The 22,201-nt window shown below is 40.1% G+C and overlaps 1 protein-coding gene across 6 annotated transcripts in view; it reads right to left on the reverse strand.

The window, feature by feature from the left end:
* The window catches only part of LOC137436847 (1-phosphatidylinositol 4,5-bisphosphate phosphodiesterase beta-1), a 293,810-nt gene that overhangs the window by 1,590 nt on the left and 270,019 nt on the right, over positions 1-22,201 (reverse strand). For all 6 annotated transcript variants that reach the window (XM_068131011.2, XM_068131013.2, XM_078787147.1 and 3 more), the window contains 8 exons: positions 15,644-15,836; positions 15,301-15,336; positions 10,522-10,693; positions 9,905-10,037; positions 8,828-8,904; positions 2,098-2,193; positions 1,556-1,613; positions 51-137 (listed from right to left, as the gene is read on the reverse strand). In XM_068131011.2, the coding sequence (XP_067987112.1) occupies positions 51-137; positions 1,556-1,613; positions 2,098-2,193; positions 8,828-8,904; positions 9,905-10,037; positions 10,522-10,693; positions 15,301-15,336; positions 15,644-15,836 (852 nt within the window). The remainder of the gene's footprint in view (positions 1-50; positions 138-1,555; positions 1,614-2,097; positions 2,194-8,827; positions 8,905-9,904; positions 10,038-10,521; positions 10,694-15,300; positions 15,337-15,643; positions 15,837-22,201) is intronic.

Here is a 22,201-nt window from a genome sequence, read left to right on the forward strand (position 1 = left end):
CAGCAATGCGGTGCAGGCCAAGTGAATTACTGTACATCAAACTCACATACCCTCTTGCTTTCCAGACGAATCTGTTGCTGTAACTGTTGGAACCTTTGATCGAGCATCTCTTGCCGTTTTATTTGGGATTCTTCCAACTGTAAGGGAATGAACAGATGATGGCGAATGAGTTTCACATTAAAAGAAACAAACAAAGTTGGTTCCCATAATGCAAGCAAACTCTCAAAGTTGCCTCAACTCAAAATGTGTTTCCTCTTTTAAGTAATAATTTTAAATTGTGAACATATATGGCTGATGTTGAAGATTGTGCACATCTTGCATGCAGGATAGAAATTAGGAGGTATGAGCACACTTTTACATAAATTACAAGGACGTTGGTATAGAATGGACAAGTCCGTAGGGATCGTGGCATTAGGATCCAAGTCCTCAGATCGGAACACCAAAACACACCCATTCCTACAATAAGGCCTGTCCATGTTTGGTTTTCAAAGGTAAATGTAAGAGCCCTCAATGTGACTCGATGAAAGGTATAGATTCTGTGCTACTTAGTCCTCCCACCAATAGGCCACCCAGGTGGAAATAGCTCTCAGTTATTGGAAGCCTCACCAAAATGAGGCCGAAGCACAATGTCTGTTTCTCTCACTCTTTTTACTGCCTCTTCTACATTATTTCTCCCTCTGTTTTCTCAATCCTCTGACCCCAGGCAACTCCAGGAGGCACACGTTCCTCCAGTAACCACATCCTGGTTAAACTTACAAAATCTAGGCTGACCGCACACCAACTCTTTTATTCCTTGCTTCTACCATCTGTGCAAACCACTTTACAGTGGCTGTTCGGTCTCACTTTTCCCTCCGAGGTTTCTGGCTAGTAGTTCACCGCCATATCTGGTCATCCCCAATTCTGATCCATGATCTTCATTACCCCCATTAACATTTTTGTAATTTGGCGTAGGCATTTTAAATTGTTCATGGTGTTGGCAATAACTTGCCTCCTCTTCGCAAAGGAGACCATGGGATCCAAAGTATGCTTAGCATCCATCCGATAGACGGCACACACACTGATGTCTCACTATGTATGATAACACAAAATTCAGAGATAACACACAACCCAGAGGAGGTAACACACAATTCAGATATAACATATAACTCAGAAGAGATAACACAACCCAGAGGAGGCAATACATGAACCGAGGAGATAACACACAACCTAAAAGAGATAACAAACAACCCAAAGTAAATAAAAACCCAGTATAGATAACAACCCAATATAGATAACAACCCAGAGGAAATAACACATAACCTGGAGGAGATAACACACAACCCAGATGAGATAACACACAATCCAGGGGATAAAGTGGAGGAGATAGCACACAACCCAGAAGAGATGATATGCAACCCAGAATAAATAAAACAGCCCAGAGATAACACACAACTCAGAGATAACACACAAATCAGAGTTGATAACACACAATTCAGAGATAAGCAGCACAGAGGAGATAATACAGCCCAGAGATAACACACAATCTAGAAGAGATAACATACAAACCGGAACTCACCGCTTTGTACTTTCCCACAGCGTCTGAGATGAAGCGAGCGTGTATCTGCTCTTTTTGCCTGCGTGCACAACACACATGATGGTGAACTATATTCACACGGACGTATTCACAAGAAAATGAAGAGAATGCAAAGCAATAAGATTGTCATGCCAATGGCACATCTATAATAACATATGATTCAATTGTGTGCAGGTTGGGTACGATCGAAGCTTTAACGTGACGGTGTGCTCCACCAAATTGATCATTGTGTTGCTGGTGAACAAGGAACAGCGTACAGTCATTTTGGTACAGTGCTCACAGTTACTCCTAATTCTCAGGGACATTAGTCTGGCTGTCCTGCCTGTCCATATGAGGAACTGGATGTTAAACAAACCAAATTTAGTTACAACAGAGATTTAAGGAGATACCATGCACAGCTTACCTTTTCATTGAAGCTATCATTAATAATAACGTCAACTGATTAAGCTTAGTTAAATACCTATTTTTGAACAGAATACAAGTTAACATCATCCGTGAATTACACGTATGCATGTGGAACTCACCTCTCCACCTGCACCTTGTCCTTCAGTTCTTTGCTTACAGAATCAAGTTGCTCTTTCACGGCCGCATTCATCTGCTTCTTCAAGTCCTTTTGCTCCCTGTGGCACAAACACAACATCCCCAACATTGTCTTCTTTTCTTGTCTTTCTACATTCACGTCAAGTTTGCTTTTGGCTGAAATTTACACAACAATCGACACGATCATGGGATCCAGTTGCTTCCTCGACGTTTTCCTATTTTCCATTATACAGGTTTTTCCATTATAAGCCTGAGACTGGTCTCAACGGCACATTTTCAGCAGTTTCATAGATGCTCATCAGTCATCACATTCAAGCGTTTCGGTAACAAATCCTGAAAATTCTCCTGATTGGTCCTTAAAGAAGACCAACTTCAGGAGCAAAATAATTTGTGTCAGTCATGACATGGACAGCAGAGTTTTGTCATGAAGAACAGGTGTGTTTGGTGATCTATCTATTTTGATGAATACGCATCTTGAGCAGTCATTAAGCATTATTAAATTAATCTTCTTTTTCAACAATTCACTTTGGTGAAAGGAATGCAGCTTTAAAAAAATAAAAGAAAATGATTAAAAGATTGAGGTTCATGGAAGAATGAAGTAACGGAGAGTGAGGAAATCACAGGAGGGGAAACACAGTAACCTGCAAGTAAGAGGGTCCAGTTAGGTAGGGTTAATGGGGTAGATAAAAGATCACTGGTAGGGATGGTTGATCACACGACACAATTCTGCGCTTGCCTGAAAGAGGAAGAGTGAAATTGTATCGCCGAAGAGTTTGATGGTACAGCCGAACACTGTATGATGCAAAATATTGTACAGAATCATCATCATCAGCTATTTTCAGTTCACTGTTGGACGCCATGTTGCTCTGTCTCTTGCTTTGTTGTTCCAATTGACTCTTCCACAATATTTGTCTATTTCATCCCTCCATCTTAGGCGTGGCCTTCCTCTGTTCCTGTTGGCATCCATAGGTCTCCATGTTGCTACCCCGCATGCACAAAGCGAAGAGCGGGGTTAATCATTTGGTTCTTGTCTGTCTGTCTTATCAGTTTATGATCGAGGAAAGCTTATTTACATTGAATGTTATATTTTGAACACGAATCGGAACATAAACAGAAAGACAAGTTTGCCATTTAACAGTACTTTGGCTTTGAACTTGTCCCGATTAAGCATGCGCAGAGAGTAGTGAGGTAATATTTTTACTGAGTCTGTCTGCCTGGCAGTCAAACAGAATTGAAAATCATTCCAAAAATGAAACTTACTGTTTTTAATGACGTTATAAAAGACACAAACAACAGACATGAAGAACGAATGTAACATGTTAGGGTCGTGTAATAAACGCTGGGTAAAACGGCGGTAACACTCTGAATAAATTCATTTATACGACTTTAAAACCTCTTTGAACCGTTGTTTATATTGATTTGTGTACTTAAATACGAGAACACAAATCGCCTTCTTAATACTTCCAAAAACCATGCTACAATATATCGATATATAGCAGGAGAGGGTGTCCGCCAGTCAGCCATCTTGGATCTGACCGCGAAACAAAATGACGTGCATATGTAAGCCATGGTTCATTATCTGTTTGCCAAGTTTGAACAAGATCGGTGAATGCATTTCTGAGAAATAGTTGAGGATGTGTCGATAATGGGGTTTTTTTTTTTACAACTAAAATGGCTGCCCGTCTACCAGTCAGCCATCTTTGATCAGATCGCAAAATAAAGTGAGGTCCACGTGTATGCCAACATATACTGTACTTTTACCAAATTTGAACAAAGTCGGTCCATACTTGTCCGAGATATGGCTGCGAACGGACAGACGGATGCACAGACGGATGAGACCCAATCCATTAGCCCTTGTTTCAGGCTAAGTCCAATGAGAGCTAATAATCACTGAATGAAAACTTTGCTTTTCAGACATATTGGTTAAAATAACTACTCTCATGATGTTACTGAGTCTTCCATATTGTCTCCATCCAAGTTTGATTCTTCTCTTTATTTCTTGTTCTTGATTATTTTTATTGAGGCGAAAGCTTTGCCTTAGGGTATATATATTACTTAGGTATAAAATACTTATGTATCTACTATGTATCTTATGTAGTCCACTACTATTTGTAGCTGTGATGGAGGTGCTGGCTCAGAACGTAAAGGAGGGTTTACCATGGGAGTTGTTGTATGCAGATGATCTGGTGTTGCTTGCGGAAAGTATGGATGGACTGAAGGAAAAGATGAACAAGTGGAAGGAATGTATGGAGACAAAAGGTCTGAAGGTGAATATCGGAAAGACGAAGGTGATGGCAAGTGGTAAAGCATGTGGTGAGGTGGAAAGAACTGGGAAGTGGCCCTGTGCTGTGTGTAGGAAGGGTGTCGGAGTGAACTCCATTCAATGTACAATGTGTGCTGAGTGGGTTCATCAAAAATGTAGTGGTCTGAGAGGGTCATTAACCAGTGTGGCAGCTACATTCAAATGTAAGGTGTGCACAGAGGGAGCTGCAGATGGAGGAAATGTTGAGTTGGATCTTCGAGACGGCGTGAAGCTGGAAGGTGTGAAAACATTTTGCTACCTCGGAGACATGATGAATGGAGAAGGTGGATCGGCAACGGTTGCTAGAGTGAGATGTGCATGGAAGAAGTTTCGGGAACTGAGTGGCGTGCTGATGATGAGGGGAGTGTCGTTGAAGCTGAAGGGAAAGGTGTATGCTGCATGTGTGAGAAGTGTTATGATTTATGGGAGCGAGACATGGGTAATGAACGTAGAGCAGCAACGAAGGTTGGAAAGGGTGGAAATGCGAATGGTTCGACGGATGTGCGGAGTATCGGAGTATCGTTGAGAGAATGAATGAATGAATGATCGTTTTAAGGCCATTTTCCCCGCTGGAGCGGGGGTTAGCCTTGCGGGCCCCATGACAATCATGGTTCCCTGTTTGAGGCAATATTTTTATGGCCGGATGCCCTTCCTGATGCCAACCCTTGGTCGCCTCTTACGATGCGCAGGGATACGGTGTACCTATTCTAAACCGGGGTACACACCGGGGTACACACCGGGTACACACCGAGAGAGAGGAAGACAAATGATGAATGATGAAAGATTATGGGAATAGAGCCTGTGATTGATGCTGTGAAGAGGAACAGGTTGAGATGGTTTGGTCATGTGTTGAGGAAGGATGAAAGTGACTGGTTGAGAAGAGTGATGGAAATGAATGTAGAAGGAAGTAGAGGACGGGGAAGACCGAGAAAGACTTGGCTAAAGATGGTGGAAGAAGAAATGTGGGCAAGGGGGTTAACAAAGAGAGATGCAGAAAATAGAGCAAAATGGAGAAGATTGTCATGGGGACCGCAAGGCTAACCCCCGCTCTTGCAGGGAAAATGGCCTTTAAAATGCATGTTGTTAGGCAGTTAAGACCGAAAAATAGGGCGTATCGTTCATTTTTTCAGGAAAGCACCAGATTTGGCACAGATGTAGTATGGACCTATACAATTGTTTTCCTGAGGGGCGCCCAAAAATTCAGAACCCCTGGTGGCCGCCATATTGAATTTCAACATGACCGCCCTCTGTGACCTATTTCCCTCAATAACTTCTATACTATGAGCGATAACACCACAGTTCCAGTGTCTTACTCCATGTTTTCATGGTCTCTGAATCCAATGGGATCAATTGCATAAAGATTGGCATCGATCATCTTTAATTTCAAGATGGCCACCATGGTGTTTCCATTTTCCTTGAATCTCTCATAGTATTTTAGGTAAAATTTCAATTCCAAGTGATACACATTGTTTTATTGGTCTCTGATAACAATGGAATGGTATTAATTAATCAAAGTTACACACAGTTGCAGTTTTAACTTAAAATATTGTGGGCACTTGAAAGGTGGAGGCTCTCGCACAGACGCGTAGTACTACAAGCACTGTCCATCGCAGTCACACAGTGATGTGCAGGACAGATTTGTCCTGGAGCATTTGCAGTTGCCTTTACAGGCCGACTTACAATGGCAGCTTGTAAGCTCTGAACATGCCTCCTGTATCAGTGGTATTGTGGTCCAAATTGGTGTCCAAGAAGTCCCTGTTTTCATCCAGCCCCAATCAGCTGGTGATGGAAGTTCTGGGTAGGGCACAAGTGCCTGACTCCATACGTGTCCAGCCTGAAAACATGCACGTTTTAGGTGTTGTTTGAAGGCGTCTGCTGTTGGGGGAATGTGATCAATTGTTCTTGCCTTCTTCGTGAACAAGTGTCAGCGCATGTCATTCACTGTATTTATCTTGGTAGTCCGGTCATAGAGGATGGCAACATATCTTTCTATGCTCTGTAGTAATAGCGTCCACAGATGACCTATAAGCAAGAGCATGAAAGGTCTGCGTGATGCTGGGGTATGCCTCCCAAGCCTTCCAGGCTGTCTTTTTCCCAATTTGGGCAAAAAATGACACTGTGTCGCAGCCAGTGAAGGCATGAAATAATGGCAAAGACTCGGACTTCCTGCGGCCAAGGCTGGTGGCAATTTTATGGATGGCAAGGTAGCGGTAGCTTTTACCAGTGCCAATGGCGATCCAGAGTTCCTCCACACCGTGTGACTGGTAGGTAAAGTAGTGTGCTATTGCCAAGACCACAATACAAGACCAAGACCACTCATAGTATAGAAGTTATTGAGGGAAATAGGTCACAGAGGGTGGTCATGTTGAAATTCAATATGGCGGCCACCAGGGGTTCTGAATTTTTGGGCACCCCTCAGGAAAACAATTGTATAGGTCCATACTACATCTGTGCCAAATTTGGTGCTTTCCTGAAAAAATGAACGATGCTTCCTCTTAATTGCTCTGCTATATTCTTCTACTTCTATTTGGTTTCCATTTATTATGTTTTCTCCATGAGGTGCAAGAGGGTTCATTACTACTTAGGTTTTTGACATTCTACAGAATATTAAACCTGAATTAAATTATTGCCTAATAAACTAGAGTTAATAGAACACCTTGCCCCATGCAGTGTTCAGGTATATAATTAAATTTAAACAAAATAATGATTTTAAAGGTCGTATAAAAATTTCAGATGTTTGGCACCATTGATGAAGTCTTATACACCACCTTATTCAACATGTCCAAGTACTGCAAAACTGGAGGTTTTTGGAAGCAATAAGATGGTGATTTGTGTTGTGTTCTACAGTGTTCAAGTATATAATTAAATTTAAATAAAATAAAGATGATCACGGTTGTATAAAAAAAATTAATTCCAGAAGTTTAACGCCGTTGACACAGTGTCAATTACTTCACCAGATCTAACACATTACACATTCGTTATTCATTCATGGCTGTTATTTTTGTCCTTTATGATGTCCTTAAAAACAGTACGTTTCCTGTTTGGAATGATTTTCAATTTTGCTTGACTGCAGGACAGGCAGACAGATGAAAACTTATCTCACTCCTCCCTGCACATGTACAATCAGGACAAATTCAGAGCCAAAATACTGCTAAACTACAGGTTCTTTTTCCTGTTTATCTTCCGATTAGTGTTCAAAATATAACATTCAATTTAAATTAAGTTGTTCCTCGATCATAAACTGACGTTTGTGGAAGGATGGACACTGACAGAAAGTGGACCAATTTCCCAACCCCACTTTTCGCTTTGCGTTGACAGGTAATTAATCACGTAATTTTCATTTTAAAAAATTTTTTTTTAAGGTTCAGCGAGGTAGGGTTAATATTGTGGACAGATACTCGATGGGGACATAATGCTCACATCAGCACACTCAATTTGGATAGAAAACGTGTGCAAAAACACCAGATAATTAATAAATGAGATAGTCAAAACATAATTTGTGCTGGAGAGAGGGAGATGAGGGGAGCGGGGGAAGGGGGAAATACAATCAAAATAATGTTTACGGCAACAAAATAACTACAAAAATAATCATTTTGGTGGATCTCAATATGTTAATGAGTGAATGTGAAACAGCACAAAGGGTGACTCACAACAAGTCAAAGTAAGAATGGCTCGTTCAGAATTCAATTTAAATGAAATTGAAATAAATGGCACGCCACCGCAATTCCCTACACTTACTATCAAAAGCAAAGCTTAAAGATGGCAAAAAGTTCCCCCAGGAATGAGCCAATATCAAATTTTGAGTTTAATAAAATCTTCTGATTTGACTCCCGTGACCCCAAGTCCCCACCCCATGGGGCATGAACCGGGGATCAAATCCAAAAAGTCGTTACATATTTCATGTGTCCATCAATGTTGATTGCATATACAAAGTTTCATGAAAAAGTTTTTTTACTGTGCCCAAAATTGCATTTTTTTTTGTTATTTGACCTTTTGACCCCAGGGCCACAGTGGACAGGGCCAAAGATGATACTGCTCTCGCACCTTCTTGCCATGTGATTGATCATGACTACCAAGTTTGTTGAATTTCTGCATTGTCAGTGTTGAACACAACCAGCGACAGAGTTACGGTTAAAATACAATAAGGATTAAGAATAACGCAAACTGTATGGATGAAGTTATATTTGATGATGGGGTTATTTTGCAAACAAATACAGTCTCAATACCTCAGCTCTTTCACGAGCCTCGATTCAGTATAAAAACAAACAAAAAAAAAAAAACTGCCTGGCACATTAAGGGAAATTTGAGCAATACCAACATGTAACAGAAAGTTTGACGTGCATTTATAAATGGCGCAGGAAAAACAAACTTGGCACAGTTCACTTTTGTTTCAGGTAGAAAGTAGCTCTTACTTCTCACAAACATCCTTCATTTTCTTCATTCGGCCAACATTCATCTCTTGCGAGATCTCCAAAAGCTTTTCACAGAGCTGAAAGGATGACAAGCCAGAACCAACTTATTGTCCACAGAAGTAGTTATTCTGCATTCACTTATTAGAAATGAACATTGTTCATGTAGCCTCTCAATACACCACAGGTGCCACTTTGAAAATGTAAGATGTAAAGAAAAGAAGAGAAAAGTCCTCAATGTAAGATAACACATCATTGGTGGTTGGAGTTAAGATTCTAGAAACAAAACAACAAATCCATATGTCTAAACTGAAAACAAAGCTCTCCACCATTACAACAACAATAGCAGTAGTAGGAGTAATGGAAATAAAGATAATAAGAAATCGTTGTGCTATTATTGGAGAAATATTTGTCTCAAAGACTGTTCATCTTAAAAAGGAAGATACAATATCTATACATCATCTGCTCCTTGGTCCTCTCCTGGACTTTCCTCCACACTCACACTTGCAAGCAAAGTTGCATTATTTCCCACATTCCACCAATAAAAGTTGGAATCTCTCGTGTGGCTAGTACGGCCTGTATGCGCCTTGGTATAGAGTCCACCAGTGTCTGGAATTCTGCATAAGGGATGTGGCATCATTCTTCCACGAGAAAGTCAATCAACTCACACCTGTTTGAAGGAGATGAAAAATGCTGTCTCAGGTGTCGTTTCAGAATATCCCATAAATGCTCGATTGGGTTCCGATCTGGTGACTGAGAACACCATGAAATATGGATAGCATCAGTGTCATGCTCATCAAACCATTGGGCGACACACGTGCACTGTGGATGTGGTATTGGGGGGAGGTCTCCTCTTGCAGCCATGCCAGCCGTAATTGTAAGCAACCAAAAGGCATGTGCAGCATTTTTATACATGACCCTAAGCATGCTGGGATATTATTTGCTGAATTAACACAAGGGCCACACCTATCTAGAAGCCGTTGCTAGGTGTCCCTCATTTACTTAGGTGTTTCCAATTTTTTGTCCACTACCTATAGGATATACACACATGTATTCATTATAAAACACCATAGTGAGCACCTGACACTGATGAAGCTCCCGTTTCTTGTGCTCCACCTGGAGCTGGTCTTGGCGCATCACCAGCAGCTCATTCTGCTGCTCCTCTCGAATCCCACTCAGCTGTCTTGACTTTTCCAACTCGATGTTGTTTGTTCTGTCATTACGTGCATCAATAACATTCGCTGCATGATCTCAAAATGTGCAAATTCAGGATGCCAATGCAGCAATGACAGGGCAATCTGTGACACTGTCTTTATGCTGGTTCTAAAGTATAAATAAACAATTAATATTTTTGCCCAGGAATTTGTGAGGTATGAAATGCTACATATTGATAAAATATTCCCAAAAAAGAAATCTGGCAATCATGCTATTAATTACAAAAATAATTCTTACCTAAGTATATCGAAGAGCAGTATAATGGGGAAAACGGTCAAAAGACCCAACAAAGTGAACAAAATAAGACAATAACATACAGATGCCTCACAGCACCACAAGAGGAAGAAATACAGGTGAAAGGTGTGAGAAATGGGAGAGAAAATTAAGTGATGAAGGGCAGAAAACATCATCACATTTGCAAATTGTGATGTCATGAAACTTAGAAGTATTAGTTGTTGTTTGTGCAAAGAGTACTTGCTCACCTGCGGTTCTTAAATGTCTGCTTCCTTTTGATAGTGTCCATCGTTCGTTGGATCTCTTCACCTCTCTTGTTGTGCTTTCTGCGCATCTCCTGCAACTCTTTCTCTTGCCTCCTAAGGAGCTTTAGAAAAGATTTGTTTCTCCTCAGGATTTCCAATGTCAGTGGCTCCACATCTGGTATAAAGAGACAGAAGACAAAAGCAAAAATGAAAACTAATGAATTATGAACACATTGTTTATTGGTGCTTTCCTTAATTCAGTTGAATAAAGGTTTTGCGTAATAAATTGTAAATAAAGTAAATTGCAAGTAAATAAAGTGCAAGTTCATTAAATATGGACACCATCTCAGGTCAGCCCCAAAACATACTAATGATCATTTCTACCCTCATTAAGTCTTCTAAAGGGTAATTCTAAAAAAAAAAAAGTTTTTCTAAATAATCTAAGTTTTTCTAAATAAAAATAAATCTAAAAGTTTAATTCTAAAAGGTTCTAACGTATCATTCTACAGGGTTCTAATGTGTATTTCTAAACTCTAAAGGGTAATTCTAAAGTTTAATTCTAAAGGGTTCTAAAGTGTAATTCTAAAGGGTTCTAAAGTGCGATTCTAAAGGTTTCTAAAGTGTAATTCTAAAGAGCTCTAAGGTGTTCTAACGTGCAATTCTAAAAGGCTCTAAAGATTCATTCTAAAGGGTTCTAAAGTGTAATTCTAAAGGGTTCTAAAGTGTAATCCTAAAGGGTTCTAAAGTGTAATTCTAAAGATTAATTCTAAAGTATGATTCTAAAGGGTTCTAAAGTGTAATTCTAAAGGGTTCCAAAGTGTAATTCTAAAGGGTTCTAAAGTGTAATCCTAAAGGGTTCGAAAGTGTAATTATAAAGGGCTATAAAGTCTAATTCTAAAGTGTAATTCTAAAAGCTTCGAACGATTCATTCGAAAGCATAATTCTAAAGGGTTCTAAAGTGTAATCCTCGGGGGTTTTAAAGGGTAATTCTAAAGGGTATATAACCACCTTTAGAGGCCATTTTTCCCCACAAAGCGGGGGTTGGCCTTTTTCGGGCACCGTGGTTGTTGTTGTTTTTGTTGGTCCCTTTTTTGAAGCAATGTTTTACGGCCGGATGCCCTTCCTGCCGCCAACCCTGTTGGTCGCCTCTTGCCACACATAGGGAATTACCAGTGAACTGGTGCTCAATTTGCCGACCTCGGAAGGATGACAGGCTGAGTCAACCCCCCTGGCGTTAATTCAGCGATCGACCGGGATTCGAACCCAGGATCCTCGGATCCTAAGCTGGCACCCTAACCGCTACACCAACACCAGGCTGGTAATTCTAAAGGGTATTAAAGGATAATTCTAAAGGGTTCTAAAGTGTAATCCTAAAGGGTTTAAAAGGGTAATTCTGAAAGGTTTTAAAGAGGATTCTAAAAGGTGCTAAAGGGTCATTCTAAAGTATGATTCTAAAGGGTTCGAAAGTGTAATTCTAAACTCTAAAGGGAAATTCTAAAATTTAATTCTAAAAGGTTCTAAAGTATAATTCTAAGCGGTTCTAAAGTGTAGTTCTAAAGGGTTCTAAAGTGTAATCCTAAAGGGTTCTAAAGTGTAATTCTAAAAGGTTCTAAAGATTAATTCTAAAGTATGATTCTAAAGGGTTCGAAAGTGTAATTCTAAAGGGTTCTAAAGTCTAATTATAAAGAGCTCTAAGGTGTTCTAAAGTGTATTTCTAAAAGGTTCTAACGATTAATTCGAAAGCATAATTCCAAAGGGTGCTAAAGTGTAATCCTAGAGGGTTTTAAAGGGTAATTCTAAAGGGTTTTAAAGGATAATTCTAAAGGGTTTAAAAGGGTAATTCTAAGGGGTATTAAAGGGTGATTCTAAAAGGTGCTAAAGGGTAATTCTAAAGGGTGCTAAAAGGTTCTAAAGTGTAATTCTAAACTCCAAAAGGTAATTCTAAAATTTAATTCTAAAAGGTTCTAAAGTATAATTCTAAAGGGTTCTAATGTGTAATTCTAAACTCTAAAGGGTAATTCTAACGTTTAATTCTAAAGGGTAATTCTAAAAGGTTCTATATATTAATTCTAATGTATAATTCTAAAGGGTTCTAAAGTGTAATTCTAAAGGGTTCAAAAGTGTAATTCTAAAGGGTTCTAAAGTGCAATTCTAAAGGGTTCTAAAGTGTAATTCTAAAGAGCTCTAAGGTGTTCTAAAGTGTAATTCTAAAAAGGTTCTAAAGATTGATTCTAAAGTATAATTCTAAAGGGTTCTAAACTGTAATTATAAAGGGTACTAAAGTGTAATCCGAAAGAGTTATAAACGGTAATTCTGAGAGCTTTTAAAGGGTAATTCTAAAGGGTTATAAAGTATAATTCTAAAGAGCTCTAAGCCTCAAAGGGGTTCTAAAGTTTAATTCTAAACTCCAAAGGGTAATCCTAGTGGGATCTAAAGGGTAAATGCTAAATGGTTCTAAAGGGTAAATTCTAGAAGGGGTTTAGGGATCTAAGGGGTTTTAGGGGTCATTCGAGATCTTAGGGTTATAAAGGGTCAAAATGGTCTGAAGGGTCTTTGAGGGTATTATGGTTAGAAAGGGTCTTAAAGGTATAAATGACCTTTAAGGGTATCAGGAGTCATAAAGGGTCTTCGGGTTATAAAGGGTGTTAGGAGTCTTGATGGTCTTAGGGGTCGAAATGGTCTTGTGGTTATAAATAGTGTAATGGGTTTTAAAGGGTCTTGAGAGTATTAAGGGTCTTAAGAATCTTACTGTGATAAGGGGTCTTTGGGGTCTTAAGCGGTCATAGGTTCTAAATGGTCTTTGGGTATAAAGGGGCCTTCAGGGTGTCTAGTGGTATAAAGGTATAGAGAGGTCTGGAACTCGCATGAAAAACCCACAAACACATGCGCATGGACACACAAATGCACACACGGCTCCTTTTATAGTACTAGTGGGCCCGTTGGTCCATCGGACGAAATTTTCATTGGTCTTCATGGCCTTGTAGCATACCTGCCGGCTGTATTGCTTGAGCAAAGCCTATCTATCACCAAGCCCATGTGCTTGGGTCAGGGTGGATAGAGGGGGGAGGGGGGAGGGGGGGGGGGGGCGGGAGGATGGGGAGGAGGTTATAAATTCATTATTATTATTACTACTAGTGTGACTCGGCCCGCTCCGTACACCTCAACACGCGTCGTTTCAGAGGGGTAGGCATCTTTGACCATTTTGGTGTCTTTTGGGTCTTCAGGGCCATTTGGGTCTTCAGGGTATTTTGGATCCTCTGGGCCTTTCAGGGTATTTTGGGTCTTTGAGGTGTTTTGGGTCTTCAGGGTATTTTGGGTCTTTGAGGTGTTTTGGGTCTTCAGGGTATTTTGGGTCTTTGGTGTCTTCAGAGGCTTTTGGGTCTTAAGGGTCTTCAGTGTATTTTGGGTCTTTGGGGTATTCAGGGGCTTTTGGTTATTCTTGGTCTTTAAGGGTCTTTGGGTCTTTTTGGGTGTTCGGGGTCTTTTGGGTCTTCAGGGTTTTTGGTCTTCGAGGTATTTTGGGTCTTTTTGGTCTTCAGGGTATTTTGGGTCTTTGGGGTGTTTTGGGTTTTCTGGGTGTTTTGGGTCTTCGGGGTGTTTTGGGTTTTCGGGGTGTTTTGGGTCTTCAGGGTCTTTGGGGGTCTTCAGCAGTCTTGGTGGTCTGAAGCGTCTTGGGGGAATTAAAGGGTCGTCAAAGGTCTGAGGGGTCTCAGCAGTCTTAATGCAATTAAGAGGGTTAATTAAGAGGATGGTAATGGTATTTGAAGAAGAAGAAGACGTTTTCGTCGCATATAAACATAGCGACAAACATAGCGACATAACGACATAACTATAAACGTTTGTTCTATTATAATAAGATTGCCAGATTATACTACTACTTGTAAAAACTCCGTCAAAAATGACGTGTGGCGTGTGAGGTATGCTTAAATCTTCTTTATTTATTAGACATCTTACGGCCATAAATTAACACCCGTATTACACTGTGCATGTTGCACATCACGTGCAGCAAATTTCACCTCCCTGCGCCTCGTATTTATTGTTTTGTTTTGTTTTAAACGTTTCTGTACACCGCCCTTGAAGCTCAGTTTGCAAGCCACCGTCTACAATTCCAATCGAAGAGATAATTACTCTTTTATGGAAAATGTTTTTCGAGTTGGTTTTAACCTCAAAAATTGACCTCGGTGAACACACATTCGTGTTAAAAGATTGACCTTTCAAACCTACCCTTATGAATGGGGACAGACATCTGTATAAACACACAAACTAACATTGTGTTTTATGTGGTAGATTATTATTGTTGTTAGTATTATCAGTAATTAATTAATATATGCTTTGCTACAACATTATGGTTTAAAATTTTTTTTTTATTGTGTAATTAGAATGCCATGCCGTGGAAGGACTTACTAAGCTGCTCTATACACCTTAACAAGGCAGGCGTTTAAAACATGGGAATGCTTCCAGATTACTCTTATTTAAGTTGCCTAATCAACTCAGGAGATCATGTGATACCATGTTGAGATACCAAAGAATAATTTCACTGAATATGGGACAATAAAGATTTATTATTATTATTATTATTATTATTATTATGTCGATAATTTTGATTTATCACCTTCCACATTAGAAAGCTCTAGTAAAACTCAAGCATGCCTCACATATACAAATACACACACACACACACACACACACACACACACACACACACACACACACACACACACACACACACACACACACACACACACACCTCGTCCATTTAGAGAAGATAAATAATAAACTCACCTTGCATTACTTCTGCTATGCTGTCCCGCCTCGGACCTAAAATTATACAAAACATCCAATTACCCTCAAAACAGTTAAAGAGAGCAAAGAGAAAGGCAGAGAACTTCTCAATGAGCGACACACAGTAAATTTGGGGTTTAGTGCCTGAACCAGATCAAAAGACTGAAGACAGAATCAAGGGGAACAAAAGAAAATGCTTTATATCTTCTGGCATTTCATCTTGGGTACAATTAAAGTCTACCGATCTCATGGAATCTTAATATCGTGGGGATAAATGAAAATAAAAGGGGAGTCTGCATCAGTCTCTGACTAATGAATCCGTGATTGCAATGGTGATACTTACACGTCATATCCAGGGAGCATGGCAAGTCATATGTTGAAAGACTACATCTGGACATCTTCCGTTGGTCTTGTGCTCGCCCATTGCCCAGGGGGCTCTCAATGCTGATACTTTTGACATAAGAACTCGGCAGGATGGGTGTCTTGGGTTGAGATACCACGGCCTCTGGCGTTGCATTCCCAATTCTGGCATCACTCTGAGATAAAATAATATTTTCAGCACTCCACAGTTAGTAAAGTCCGATCTCACAAATGATGAGGTTTAAACCCCACAATGAGAAACCCATTGCAACACGTCATCATTTTATATTTCGGGTTTCTGATAAAACTCAACCTCTTATGGTTCCCTTTATTGAACAAGACATGTCCATAAAGCACAAAAAGGCAAGCTGTAAAGATTCCATTCTCAAATTCATAGTTTGTGTGCGTCGGAGGAAAAGAAATGTTTAATTAAGACAGATTGCAGAATGTAGGCTTAATAATGAAAGCAAATGTTAAAAGTTTTAAACCTTCCATTTAATCTTAAAGGATCAGCAAAATAATGTATCGAGTTACACCTTGTGACGAATAAAATTGTGAGAAAATAACGCAACTCATTCTAGTTCACACTTCAAAGATAATACGAATTTTTATTATATAATACTAGCAGAAAACTTGGTTCCATCCGACTGTTGTAAGGGAATTCGTTTGTAATAGAGTGTGGAATATTTAGGGAGTTTGACAGGAATGTCCTTTGGCAGGAATGTCCTTTGGCAGGAATGTCCTTTGGCAGGGACCCATGGAAATTCCTTGGGGTCCTTAAGTTGTGCACTTAACCTTAAGTTTCCTCATGGTCATATCTCCCCCAAAAATGGGGCCACAAACACCATCCCCGAATCCCTCATTTTCACTAAAACATCTTATCCACAACTACCTGAGCAATACGAACCAAATTTGGTACAATGCATCAGGACAGTAATGTCTCATGGGGTTGTGCTCCCCATCCAGATCTGCCCCCTATAAAAGACTGAAAAGAGGGGTTTCACCTCAAATTCAGGTAATTTATGTTAAAATCTCAGAAACAGCAGGGAAATTACTGTCAGTCCCCCACAGAGCTATTCTTTTGCTATAATCCCCCATGGGGCAAAGAAAATATTTTAGAATTGCCATTTTTGTAGGTGAGCAGTTTCCAGGATTCTTACATTTCAACATATCCTTTCATTACTGAGTTGTGTGGCCTTCCTTTATCTCTATTCCAGTGACATAGCCCCCTCAAAAATTTTAAAACACCGACCAAATGCTAATCAACACGAAATCTGCAGCAACTAAAATGGCACTCAGTAGAGCATGTACCTTCGTCAGGCTGAACAGTTCACGTTTTGTATCCCACTGATAGGCTGGATCTGCCTCCGGACCTGAACCAAAATCGAATCGGCTTGTTCTTGTGTCCATATGCATGCACACTCGCATCTAAGCTGCCTAGCATGGGTTTGAATCCCGACCCAGCTATAAAAGCATGCCATCCCGGTGTGTCACAAGCAGGATGATTCATCAATGTGTGTGTCGTCCTACAGATGAACATTCAACTGGGTCTTTTCTACCAGCATTAGGTGTTTAGTAGTTGTCTTTCACATTAGTTGGTGTCTTTCTTGGAGTAGACGAAAGAAGATAAAGCTTTGGGTAAAGAAGATACAGAAGATAAACATCCGAGAGTATTAAAGGAGATGGCAGAACAGATACCATGATGTTAGCGTCATGCTTATCTGCTCTGCCAACATGAGCCATGTCATTGATGTATTATAGGCCTACCTTGCTCATACCACATGATAGCGATTCTCACAATAGCAGCCACATCACTGATTCACCCAGACGTCAACCAGTTATAGACATACAAAGTTTTTTTTTATGCCTTCACACCTTCCACGGTGTAAATAATTTTTGCAAACAACTTTTGCAAAACAACAATAATTCACTAAATCTGAATATGAAAGGGTTGGAATGTTTGTCTTGCTTCTGGACCATGCTGTATTCGGAAATTAATACGGGTCTGTGTCACCTATCACCTGTATTGTTATATCGATCCCGAGACAAAGTGTCAAACTTATTGACATATCCAAGCCTCGAAACAACCTCGGACCCCAATTATTTGACAATGAAAGCACACAAAGCACAACCACTCAACCGATCTGCACGTGGGTGTTTTTTTTTAGGTTTTTTTTTTTAAACTGTTGCAGAGCTAATCTCTGCCTCAAATGGATTGAGGTGCTGGAGCGGCCCTCCTGTGCACTCCGGCAGCACTACAGTCCTGGCCATTTTACACCAATGAACCATTATTGATGTCGCATTTGGCTTCTATAATGTTTCCAACTTGGCAATTCAATTAATTAGTCCTTGTTTAACTTGTAAACATGCTCAATGAGCAGGATTACAAAATTAGATGCAAAATAACATACATACTGTATATATATATATTTTTTCTTTCAATGTAAAAACTAAAAACTGGGTGCTGAACTGCTTGCTATCCAAGTGTATAGAGTCGATTTCCTTTTTTTGTATTTTTGGCCTATTCGGTGTTCCCATCTGAGCACATGGCGCATTGTGCTTAGATCCAAGATATAAACTCCATATACTGTGTCGATTATTTACAGACCAATTCAGACCCAACTGATTCATACCAAAGAGTTTTAGATGTTGCTTCATTTCTTGACACTGAGCATTTGTTGAATAGAGCAAAGACAAACCCCACCGTTTGGCAACCAATGTGGGGGGAGGGAATACGCCTAAAAGAGGCTGTAGGAAAAAGTGTCCGCACAACATGGCATTGACACCAAGTGTATTCCAAGAAATTACTTCCACAAGGGCAGCAGTTGTGCTCGTCTGATGTCAAGTGTTGTGTTCTCTGGTGTCTCTGTGTGTGTTTGTGCGAGCACTTCAATGAGCCCTAGAAGCCCTTCCCCTCCCCAAAACAATTCTTACCTCCAGTCTTTCCTTCCCCATTAATCCTACCTAACAGCATCCAACATTCTTAATTGCAGGTTACTGTTTCTTCCCTTGCTCCATCTCCTTTCCTATTGCTTTCCGTAATTTGCATGATTGTGTCCATAGGTGGCCTTACTGGCCCATTGTTAGCCTTTTTATCCTGTGTTACCTCACTCTTCCATGAGCCTCAATTTTTTTTTTAAGTGCATTTGTGCAGCCCACACAGGGGATTACAAAATTATCTTCTAAAAGTTACAGAAATATGCTGGAATGAGTAAATTCATTCACAAAGTCAGTACTTTGAAAACAACAGCTCTCAAAAGCTCTTAACTACAAGGACAGCAGGCCACAATGTAGCCTCCTGTAATTTATAAGGGGCGAGCAGGATATTCTCAAAGTATGTACTCCCCTATGAGCTATCTAGCTTGGTTTTGAATCTGGATGCAGCTATAAACTGTCATCCTGGGTGCTTTACATGTAGAGTGTTGCATCGTAAAATGCTGGACTGGGTTCCCATCTGCTAGCACTGGTTGGTGGACATTAAAGATGCCAAGGTGTCCTTCGAGAAAAACAGGCGAGTTTCGCCAAAACCCAGAATAAGTTTCAAATTCCTGCACACCCAGTCGAGAGTCCTGCATTGGAATGGTGGCCCATCCAATATTGTAACTCTAGCTATGAAACCGTTCCAGCAGAACCGATGCTGTATAAAGATCATGGTACATGAATGAGCGTGCCTTTAATATGGTAGCTGGTATGGAGAGGGGGCAGGGATAAAATAAAACCAAGCGAATGAGTGAAATGTTTATTTCAGCGCTTTGTTCTCTTCTGCTTGGCATGCAATCGAGTTTTTTAATCAGTCTGTTCAAACTTTCCCCATATCCATCCCTGTGGTGCGATGTGGACAGGTTGCTTTCATCTGACAGGTCAGATCGACGCTCCATTAAATGCTCAGTCGGATTTGTATTCAGGCTTTGAAAATCACATGGAAGAAGCTGCATACCCAATTTCCTCTTCCACAGCGTGATCATACCAGTTGTGTGCAATGCTGGGTCTAAGCTTGTGTATCAATATGCCTTTGTGTGAAGGGGCATCTGTCTGGAGATAAAAACAATCTCTCGGTTTGTCATCTTTGTAGGGAGGAGCTTAACAAATGCGTCGAGGGTTCAATCAATCTTTGGACTTTTCATTTGGGCAATTGTGGACATTTCAAGTTCATGGGAATCCGATAGCCTCGAGAGGCTCAGGTGAATTCCTTGTGGGGCATCCACATCATGGAAGGTGGAGCACGAAGTTCGGTATTTTGGGCTCTGAGCATTCCTTTAATGTCCTTCAGTACCCTGCTCCATCAGTCACGATTCGTGCGATGGTCTTCCATTCAAAAATCTGAGTCTCTCAGTCAACAGAATTGCACTGTGGTACCTGTCCTTTTACCTCTCGTCAATATCACGTGGAAAGTAACTGCTTCAATGCAGAAGCCACATCAACTTTTGCCAAACGGAAATTTGCAAAATGACTTCAGTACCTTCACTATTTAATGATCATTGATCGTCTCTGCAATCTCCAACTACTTGAGTCGGGTAGCACGCTTGCTTTGTAGCAGAAAACATTTTGGAATTCTCCATCAAACTTACTCTTAACCACAGCTCAGCTAATCATACATCACCACATCTTAGCTGCAAGGCATTCCTTCAATTTGCACTGCTTGTACAATTGCAACAAATATGGAAATCGAACTCGGCTCTCCTCTATAATGTGCAGTCTTCATCCTTCTCGAGCCAGACAATCCTATTATTGGTCAGTTTTCTCACTTGGTTAATCAGATCTCAGAAAGAGTACTAGGTCGAGTAATATTGGCAATCATTAAGGTTGATAACTTAATCAAAATATGCAGTGGACTTTCAAGAAACTTCTTACCGGAAAGTGAGAAACTGTCATTGAAGCATTAATCCAAAGGGCTTGTGTTAGAGGGATGTTCGATGGAAGAGATGTAATGTGCCAGAGATTACCCATGCTGAAATTTAATGTGCCAAGTCGTTTCAGTTGCATTTTTAAAAGCTTTGATGCGATTAAAATTGGAAACTCGGCTCCAGAACTTTATAAAGCACAATGCCCTTTACTTCCTTACCAGAATGATTAGAGTGCATTCATCATTACCTCCACCACCAAAGGTGGATGGAGGTTATGTTTTTACCCCTGTATGTCTGTCTGTTTGTGAACAAGATATCACAAAAGGTTGTGGACGGATTTGGACGAAATTTGGCAGAGCGGTAGTGTATGTGACAAGGACGAAATGATTAGATTTTGGTGAAGATGCGGATTCGGATCTGGCTACTAGAATTTTTAAGTGATTCTCACCATTGAGAGATTGAGCCAAAACCGACATATAGCAGGATATCTCAAAAAGTTATGGACGTATTTGGTCAAAACTTGGTGGAGAGGTTGGGTCTGTGAAAAGGACTTATCGTTTCGATTTTGGTGAAGATCTGAATATGGATTCCGCTACAAGAATTATTTAATTTTTAAGTGATTCTTCACCATTGAGAGATCGGGTGAAAAGCAATATATAACATGATATTTAAAAAAGGTGTGGACGAGTTATGAATAAACTTGGTGGACGAGTTGGTTAGGTGACAAGAACAAGCCGATTAGATTTAGATTCAGGTCCGAAACCAGGTCTGGCCTAACAGTGGGATACAAAACGTAAACTGTTCACCAGACAGAGGTATGCTCTCTACTGAATGCCATTCTAGTTTAACATTTGAAGAGGAGACTGGCGCATGAACATCACATGGATCGTGACTGATGGTGCCAGGTACCAAAGGACATTAAAGGAATGCTCAGAGCCCAAAATACTGAACATCATGCCCCACCTTTCATGATGTGGAGGCTCCACAAGGAATCCTCTCAAGGCCATCGGATTCCTATGAACTTGAAATGTCCACAATTGCCCAAATTCCAAGTCCAAAGATTGATTCAACCCTTGACAAATTTGTTAAGCTCCTCCATACAAAGACCATAACCAAGTAACTCCATAGATTTATCCTCCTCTTCCACCAAAAATGCTGATGCTTTCATCCCACCAATTCAGATTGGCTTTTCTTTAAATGAGATACTTCACAAATGCAATTTTAAACTATACGAATGACATTAAGGACCCTGTGACCACCTCAAGATACATCCACCCAAATGGCATTGCTTCAATTTGATCATCAATAATACTTCATTCTTTATTTTTCTTCAGAAAAAAAGTGGCCTGGTTTTTGTTTCTTCATGCAGGCGCGTGACCTTGTTGTTTTTATGAATTTTATGAACTTGTTTGCATGTTTTTATGAATTTGTGAAGCTACTTCAGGGTCATATTTGAACTGTGGGTGCAGGCTTACCAATTCATGTCCATGTGGATTTCAACCACAGTAGAAAACATGACTATTGTTTTGTTTTATGGTCAAAAGACTCCAGGAAACAGAAGGCATGACAACACGATATTATGGGGAGTGTCACCAATGAATATCAAACTCGTGTATAAGAAAATTCATTTATAAGATGCTGTAGTTAAGAAGATGATGTATTTCCGTGATAACATCAGTAATTCTAACCTAATAAAT

Source organism: Myxine glutinosa, chromosome 11 (genome assembly GCF_964187855.1).
Source record: "Myxine glutinosa chromosome 11, kmMyxGlut1.1, whole genome shotgun sequence".
In the NCBI taxonomy this organism is placed as follows: Eukaryota; Metazoa; Chordata; class Myxini; order Myxiniformes; family Myxinidae; genus Myxine; species Myxine glutinosa.